Source organism: Parambassis ranga, chromosome 2, assembly GCF_900634625.1.
Source record: "Parambassis ranga chromosome 2, fParRan2.1, whole genome shotgun sequence".
NCBI lineage: Eukaryota > Metazoa > Chordata > Actinopteri > Ambassidae > Parambassis > Parambassis ranga.
In genome coordinates, this window is record NC_041023.1 from 45,691,096 (window position 1) to 45,700,193 (window position 9,098).

Sequence of the window (9,098 nt, forward strand, 5' to 3'; positions counted from 1 at the left end):
GTGGTAATGGGCTGTGGCAGGGAGATGTCGGGCTGATGTGATTGGCCCGGTCCAACGACCTCTGTCTGCCAGATCCGCCCAAACCTTGAGGCCGATTCTGACGGAGAGCTGTCGGGAGGCAACAAGTGAGCCAGGAGGAAGGGCTGCATGAAATGTAGGGTTATCGCTTGTATTCCTACCTGCATGCCTCAGGGTCAGGTGGTCAGGCTCGGCTGCCAGGGAGACGTCGCTGTGACGTCGTTGGTGGCGGACCCTGCCGACTTGAGCTAACATCCTCATGGTCTCCTCGCTGGGCTGTGGCTTCACCGGGTAACGAGCCAGGTTTGGGTCACTGCGGTAACGTGCCTGAAACAGCTCCTCCTGGCGCCGCCGCAGCTCCCGCTCATCCTGAACCTGGTCCAGAGGGTGGTCCTGATACCAGGGAGTCATCATCATCATCATCATCATCATAAAATAAATATCGTGAATACGATGTAAACAATCATCATCATCGCTCTACCTGTGAGTGCCAGCGGCCTCGTCCATCTCTGATCGGTCGCCTCCGCCCCCACTCCTCTCCATTACCATAGCCGCTATGTGGTGAGCGTGCACGACGGTCGAGACCAAGGTCAGAGGGTGAGCGAGGCATCCTGTCCCCCCCACCATCGTAATATGACCCAGCGGGGCTCCGACTCCTGTCGACGCCAGCACGGAGCAGTGTAAAATGACATGTGAGGAGTACTTACATGCGGCAGTCAGATTACTGTGGATCAGTATGTGATCATACGCGGCTCGTGTCGATGACACGCTGCGGGTCTAAAGCTTTTATCAGAGAATAAAGAGCCTCTTACTGTTTTTCTGTCAGCTGTCGGCGGTTTGCAGCTTCATGTCGACTCAACATATGACACATTAACACACACACACACTCACACACTCAGCGGGTTTATGACTGACAGCTTCAGCACAAGCCCCGCCCACTCTCTCTGGCCTCCGCCCACAGTTCCTGTTAGCCTGTGAGTGCTAGCCTGTTGCATTAGCGTGCTGTATTTAGCAGCAGCTGTAATCCTCTGTGAACTGCAGGATTGTTATATCTGGTAATCTGATTACTGCGTGTGTGAGAGTGAGTGTCAGTGGTGGGGTCACTCTGATTAATCTAACTAATTAAAGTAATGAACATGGAGTCAGAACACCTTCACTCCCACCTGCAGACTCAGACAGTGCTGTGTGAAGTTACAAAGAGAATCACCGCTCCATGGCTCCGTTGCTCAGGGGCCCCGTAGTCCCCAGAGGCTCCTGTGACCGGGTGAGGATCTCCTGTTGTGTCCTGCACACGTTACACACCCACATCACCTGAAACACACACAAACACACACATTTACACCATGACACACACACATGTGGCAAGAAGATGTCACAGCCCTCAGTGAGCAGCTGTTTATACACATGACTGTGTCAGAGTGAGGATGAAGGTGTCAGAGTGAGGATGATGAAGGTGTCAGAGTGAGGATGAAGGTGTCAGAGTGAGGATGAAGGTGTCAGAGTGAGGATGAAGGTGTCAGAGTGAGGATGATGAAGGTGTCAGAGTGAGGATGAAGGTGTCAGAGTGAGGATGATGAAGGTGTCAGAGTGAGGATGAAGGTGTCAGAGTGAGGATGAAGGTGTCAGAGTGAGGATGAAGGTGTCAGAGTGAGGATGATGAAGGTGTCAGAGTGAGGATGATGAAGGTGTCAGAGTGAGGATGATGAAGGTGTCAGAGTGATGATGAAGGTGTCAGAGTGAGGATGATGAAGGTGTCAGAGTGAGGATGATGAAGGTGTCAGAGTGATGATGAAGGTGTCAGAGTGAGGATGATGAAGGTGTCAGAGTGAGGATGATGAAGGTGTCAGAGTGAGGATGATGAAGGTGTCAGAGTGAGGATGACTGTGTCAGAGTGAGGATGAAGGTGTCAGAGTGAGGATGATGAAGGTGTCAGAGTGATGATGACTGTGTCAGAGTGATGATGAAGGTGTCAGAGTGATGATGATGAAGGTGTCAGAGTGATGATGAAGGTGTCAGAGTGATGATGAAGGTGTCAGAGTGAGGAGGTGTCAGAGTGAGGATGACTGTGTCAGAGTGAGGATGATGAAGGTGTCAGAGTGAGGATGAAGGTGTCAGAGTGAGGATGATGAAGGTGTCAGAGTGATGATGAAGGTGTCAGAGTGAGGATGAAGGTGTCAGAGTGAGGATGATGAAGGTGTCAGAGTGAGGATGACTGTGTCAGAGTGAGGATGATGAAGGTGTCAGAGTGAGGATGACTGTGTCAGAGTGATGATGAAGGTGTCAGAGTGATGATGACTGTGTCAGAGTGAGGATGATGAAGGTGTCAGAGTGAGGATGACTGTGTCAGAGTGAGGATGAAGGTGTCAGAGTGATGATGAAGGTGTCAGAGTGATGATGAAGGTGTCAGAGTGATGATGAAGGTGTCAGAGTGATGATGAAGGTGTCAGAGTGATGATGAAGGTGTCAGAGTGATGATGAAGGTGTCAGAGTGAGGATGATGAAGGTGTCAGAGTGAGGATGAAGGTGTCAGAGTGATGATGAAGGTGTCAGAGTGAGGATGATGAAGGTGTCAGAGTGAGGATGAATGGTGTCAGAGTGAGGATGATGAAGGTGTCAGAGTGAGGATGAAGGTGTCAGAGTGAGGATGATTGTCAGAGTGAGGATGATGAAGGTTGTCAGAGTGAGGATGACTGGTGTCAGAGTGAGGATGATGAAGGTGTCAGAGTGAGTGATGAAGTGTGCAGAGTGAGATGATGAAGGTGTCAGAGTGAGGATGATGAAGGTGTCAGAGTGATGATGAAGGTGTCAGAGTGATGATGAAGGTGTCCGAGTGAGATGATGGAAGGTGTCAGAGTGATGATGAAGGTGTCAGAGTGATGATACGGTTGTCAGAGTGAGTGAAGGTGTCAGAGTGATGATGAAGGTGGTCAGAGTGAATGATGAAGGTGTCAGAGTGATGATGAAGGTGTCAGAGTGATGATATGAAGGTGTCAGAGTGATGATGAAGGTGTCAGAGTGAGGATGATGAAGGTGTCAGAGTGATGATGAAGGTGTCAGAGTGAGGATGATGAAGGTGTCAGAGTGAGGATGATGAAGGTGTCAGAGTGAGGATGACTGTGTCAGAGTGAGGATGAAGGTGTCAGAGTGAGGATGATGAAGGTGTCAGAGTGAGGATGATGAAGGTGTCAGAGTGATGATGACTGTGTCAGAGTGATGATGAAGGTGTCAGAGTGATGATGATGAAGGTGTCAGAGTGATGATGAAGGTGTCAGAGTGATGATGAAGGTGTCAGAGTGATGATGACTGTGTCAGAGTGATGATGAAGGTGTCAGAGTGATGATGAAGGTGTCAGAGTGAGGATGATGAAGGTGTCAGAGTGAGGATGAAGGTGTCAGAGTGAGGATGATGAAGGTGTCAGAGTGAGGATGAAGGTGTCAGAGTGAGGATGATGAAGGTGTCAGAGTGAGGATGAAGGTGTCAGAGTGAGGATGATGAAGGTGTCAGAGTGATGATGAAGGTGTCAGAGTGAGGATGATGAAGGTGTCAGAGTGAGGATGATGAAGGTGTCAGAGTGAGGATGATGAAGGTGTCAGAGTGATGATGACTGTGTCAGAGTGATGATGAAGGTGTCAGAGTGATGATGATGAAGGTGTCAGAGTGATGATGAAGGTGTCAGAGTGATGATGAAGGTGTCAGAGTGATGATGAAGGTGTCAGAGTGAGGATGATGAAGGTGTCAGAGTGATGATGAAGGTGTCAGAGTGAGGATGATGAAGGTGTCAGAGTGAGGATGAAGGTGTCAGAGTGAGGATGATGAAGGTGTCAGAGTGATGATGAAGGTGTCAGAGTGAGGATGATGGTGTCAGAGTGAGGATGATGAAGGTGTCAGAGTGAGGATGATGAAGGTGTCAGAGTGAGGATGACTGTGTCAGAGTGAGGATGAAGGTGTCAGAATGATGATGATGAAGGTGTCAGAGTGAGGATGATGAAGGTGTCAGAGTGATGATGACTGTGTCAGAGTGATGATGAAGGTGTCAGAGTGATGATGATGAAGGTGTCAGAGTGATGATGACTGTGTCAGAGTGATGATGAAGGTGTCAGAGTGAGGATGAAGGTGTCAGAGTGAGGATGATGAAGGTGTCAGAGTGAGGATGAAGGTGTCAGAGTGAGGATGACTGTGTCAGAGTGATGATGAAGGTGTCAGAGTGATGATGATGAAGGTGTCAGAGTGATGATGAAGGTGTCAGAGTGATGATGAAGGTGTCAGAGTGATGATGAAGGTGTCAGAGTGTGTCAGAGTGATGATGAAGGTGTCAGAGTGATGATGAAGGTGTCAGAGTGATGATGAAGGTGTCAGAGTGATGATGAAGGTGTCAGAGTGATGATGAAGGTGTCAGAGTGAGGATGAAGGTGTCAGAGTGATGATGAAGGTGTCAGAGTGATGATGAAGGTGTCAGAGTGAGGATGATGAAGGTGTCAGAGTGAGGATGATGAAGGTGTCAGAGTGAGGATGAAGGTGTCAGAGTGAGGATGATGAAGGTGTCAGAGTGAGGATGAAGGTGTCAGAGTGAGGATGAAGGTGTCAGAGTGAGGATGAAGGTGTCAGAGTGATGATGAAGGTGTCAGAGTGAGGATGATGAAGGTGTCAGAGTGATGATGACTGTGTCAGAGTGAGGATGAAGGTGTCAGAGTGAGGATGAAGGTGTCAGAGTGAGGATGAAGGTGTCAGAGTGATGATGAAGGTGTCAGAGTGAGGATGATGAAGGTGTCAGAGTGATGATGACTGTGTCAGAGTGAGGATGAAGGTGTCAGAGTGATGAAGGTGTCAGAGTGAGGATGAAGGTGTCAGAGTGAGGATGAAGGTGTCAGAGTGATGATGAAGGTGTCAGAGTGAGGATGACTGTGTCAGAGTGAGGATGATGAAGGTGTCAGAGTGATGATGATGAAGGTGTCAGAGTGATGATGACTGTGTCAGAGTGAGGATGATGAAGGTGTCAGAGTGATGATGATGAAGGTGTCAGAGTGAGGATGAAGGTGTCAGAGTGAGGATGAAGGTGTCAGAGTGAGGATGATGAAGGTGTCAGAGTGAGGATGATGAAGGTGTCAGAGTGAGGATGAAGGTGTCAGAGTGAGGATGATGAAGGTGTCAGAGTGATGATGAAGGTGTCAGAGTGATGATGAAGGTGTCAGAGTGATGATGAAGGTGTCAGAGTGAGGATGATGAAGGTGTCAGAGTGAGGATGATGAAGGTGTCAGAGTGAGGATGAAGGTGTCAGAGTGAGGATGATGAAGGTGTCAGAGTGAGGATGAAGGTGTCAGAGTGAGGATGAAGGTGTCAGAGTGAGGATGAAGGTGTCAGAGTGATGATGAAGGTGTCAGAGTGAGGATGATGAAGGTGTCAGAGTGATGATGACTGTGTCAGAGTGAGGATGAAGGTGTCAGAGTGAGGATGAAGGTGTCAGAGTGAGGATGAAGGTGTCAGAGTGATGATGAAGGTGTCAGAGTGAGGATGATGAAGGTGTCAGAGTGATGATGACTGTGTCAGAGTGAGGATGAAGGTGTCAGAGTGATGAAGGTGTCAGAGTGAGGATGAAGGTGTCAGAGTGAGGATGAAGGTGTCAGAGTGATGATGAAGGTGTCAGAGTGAGGATGACTGTGTCAGAGTGAGGATGATGAAGGTGTCAGAGTGATGATGATGAAGGTGTCAGAGTGATGATGACTGTGTCAGAGTGAGGATGATGAAGGTGTCAGAGTGATGATGATGAAGGTGTCAGAGTGAGGATGAAGGTGTCAGAGTGAGGATGAAGGTGTCAGAGTGATGATGACTGTGTCAGAGTGATGATGAAGGTGTCAGAGTGAGGATGAAGGTGTCAGAGTGATGATGAAGGTGTCAGAGTGATGATGACTGTGATGCTTCATGTTACACACACACCTTGTTGGCCCTCAGAGGGACACGCCCCCCGCAGCGGGCGCAGAAGCGGCTCTGACAGTAGCAGCACGTTTGGCCACAGCCATCAGCAAACTTGGTCTTGTGACAGACCCCACATGTGGGAGACTCCGCCCTGGCCAGCTGAGCTGCTGGAGGCTCCTCCCCCAGCCTCTTCACCTGGTTCTTGTACGTCTCAAACTGCTGATGTAACCTTCTGTGGGAGAGCAGAGAGAACAGAGGTCTGAGAGGCAGCAGAGCTCACCTGGAGGACCCGGAGCCAGTTCCTGCTCTCGGATTAATCCAGAATCTCCAGCGTTCTCCAGAAACCAGAACTAAGAGCGGGTCGGTGTTCCGTCTCAGCCACAAGACGCCTGTTCTGCCTCTGCTTTCTACTCACATCTGCACCTCGTGGTCAGTTGGACTTCTAACCTGCAGAACCTCGGAGACGTTGGCAGCAACATTATTGACCAACTGACTGAACTCTGAGAACGGATTCCACCTGTGCAGGTACACAGACAGTCAGCTGACAGCATGTACATCAGTCTGGAAACAGGAAGTAGTTTAATAAGGCGTGGCCAGGACACGTGCACGCTCAGAGACCTGACTGAGTACTTACGAGGCAGAGGGAGGTCTGACTTCCTCCTGCTCCCTGCAGGCACAAATGTGATGATGATGATGATGGCGAGGAGGAAGTGATGAAATAATGCGTCAGAAACAAAAACACACAAACGTAAAAGCATCAAATCAGCCAAACGACATGAAGGAACATCTACTAGAGCTCCTGCCAGGGGGGGTTCAGATCCTCTGCTGATCCTGAGAGGACCCCACAGGTCTGGACCTCAGGAGCTCTTATTTTGAAATGATGATGACACACAGGAAGCATGCCAAATCAAAACACAGATGTCATGTGACGTGAACCTGAACCCTAACTGACCACGCCCTCATCCAGTGACGTCACTGCCGGCCGCATCTGTTGCTTCGGTGTTTGAGAGTTAAGTCACAGAGTCCAGACCTGATCTGGACTGATCAGCGGACAGACAGAGACACCTGGCGGCCACAGGCGGTCACAGCAGCTCGGTCAGGGAGTAACACCAACATCCTTAAAGGGACATCGATCCCCTGATCAGAGAGCAGAGCACTCTGGGTAATATATCCTGAACTATGACACAAATAATCCTGCCTGATCCTGCGCCAGCACTGCGTACAAGCACCGGGTGGGGGGACCCGCGCAGCTTCAGGCGCCTACAGAGTCCAGACCCAGATGAGCCAGCCCAGCAGCTGGAGGGGAGGGGGCCCTCTGGAGGCTGGACCACAGGCCCGTGTGACGGCGGTTAATGAACGCAGTGACGTCACGAGCCATTTAGTCTCAATTCATACTGTTATCGTTTGAAGAGTCATGTGATCTGCAGCTGCAGTGACGTTTATCTCCGCGTTGACGACGTCACCAAAGACTGAATAAAGGCTACAGGTGAGGGTTGGTGTGATCAATGATCCCCGGTCCGCGGAGGACCCCACCCCCTTACTTGAGCATACTCTGCTCCTTCTCCTCCTCCTTCTTCTGCCTCTCCACCACCGACAGGATGATCCTCCGCTCCTCCTCCGTCAGGTGGCTCAGGTCCGGCATCTCCTGCCCAGCCGCGGCGGTCGGTGCGGGTCCGGCCGTCCCAGACATCCTGACCGTGAGCCGCTGGAACAGAAGGACACAGTCAGTCCATGCGGACCGTCAGTGACAACAACAGCCTACATGATGATGATGATGATGATGAGGATGATGATGATGAAGGCCCGCAGGCTGCGGGTGTTCACGCTTTATTGTCCAGCTCCGACAGGCGGCATCGCGCGGAGCTATGTGGCCGCGGTGGAAGCGCGAAGGGCGGACGCAGAGAGCCGCTGCATCCGCGCCTTCCCCCCGCCATCCTCCACCTGTTCATGCCTCCATCACACACCAGCTCACCGACAGGCGCAGCGGCGTCCTCTCGCCTCCTCACTCTGCGGTCATGGTGCCTCTTCCTCCGGGGCTTAGCGGCGGCGGCTCCGGGCGGCTCCACGCGGCTCTCATTGCCCGTACTCCGCGGCGGTCCGGGCCCTCCCGCTGGGCCTGCTGTCCTCGCAGAGTCCCGCGGGGGCTTGTCGGTTCTGCTCGGCAGTAATGGACGCAGCGACGGCGGCGAGGAGAAAATAAATAAATCCTCCACAGGAGGGGGCGGGGCCACGGCGTGACACGTCACGTACGTGCAGCAAAGATCAGAGCACGAGCGTGTGTGCGTGCGTGTGCGTGCGTGTGAGTGAGAATGGAGGATGTGACTGACGAGTTTGGATTCGAGTTTAAATAAAATCAACACAACAAATCAAAGGTTGCAGCGTTTCGTTTAAATATCAAGATATTACACACGGATGTTTTGTTATAATAACAGCGCCCTCTGGTGGACATCTGCAATTACAGCTAGAGCAATACAGCACCACAGTGTGGGCCCTTCAGTAAATCTGGAGCTCTGCTTGTGTTTACTCCTGTCCTCTGATGCAGCTCAGACCCACACACACACACACAGACACACACAGACACACACACACAGACACACACACACACAGACACACACACACCACACAGACCACACACACACACACACACACACACCACCACACACACAGACACAGACACACACACACAGACACACACACACACACAGACAAACACAGACACACACACACAGGCACACACACACAGACACACGCACACAGACACACACACACAGACAAACACAGACACACACACACAGGCACACACTCACAGAAACACACACACACACACAGACACACGCACACAGACACACACACACACAGACACACACACACACACAGGCACACACACAGACACACACACACACACACACACAGACACACACAGACACACACACACAGACACACACACACACACACAGAGACACAGACACACACACACACGCAGACACACAAACACAGACACACACACAGACACACACACACACACCGACACACACACACACACAGACACACACACACACACACACACAGCACACACACACAGACACACACACACAGGCCACACAACCGACGACACACACACACAGACACACACACACAGACACACACACACAGACACACACACACACACA

General features: G+C 51.1%; 1 protein-coding gene across 1 annotated transcript in view; it reads right to left on the reverse strand.

Moving 5' to 3' along the window:
- LOC114448647 (regulating synaptic membrane exocytosis protein 2) overlaps positions 1-8,085 on the reverse strand; it is a 24,252-nt gene extending 16,167 nt beyond the window's left edge. The window contains 9 exon segments of the mRNA XM_075353435.1: positions 1-108; positions 180-411; positions 500-674; positions 1,226-1,329; positions 5,950-6,160; positions 6,344-6,445; positions 6,563-6,595; positions 7,470-7,633; positions 7,901-8,085. Coding sequence (XP_075209550.1) covers positions 1-108; positions 180-411; positions 500-674; positions 1,226-1,329; positions 5,950-6,160; positions 6,344-6,445; positions 6,563-6,595; positions 7,470-7,618 — 1,114 coding nt within the window. The 5' untranslated portion in view covers positions 7,619-7,633; positions 7,901-8,085.
- Between the last annotated feature and the right edge of the window lie 1,013 nt (positions 8,086-9,098).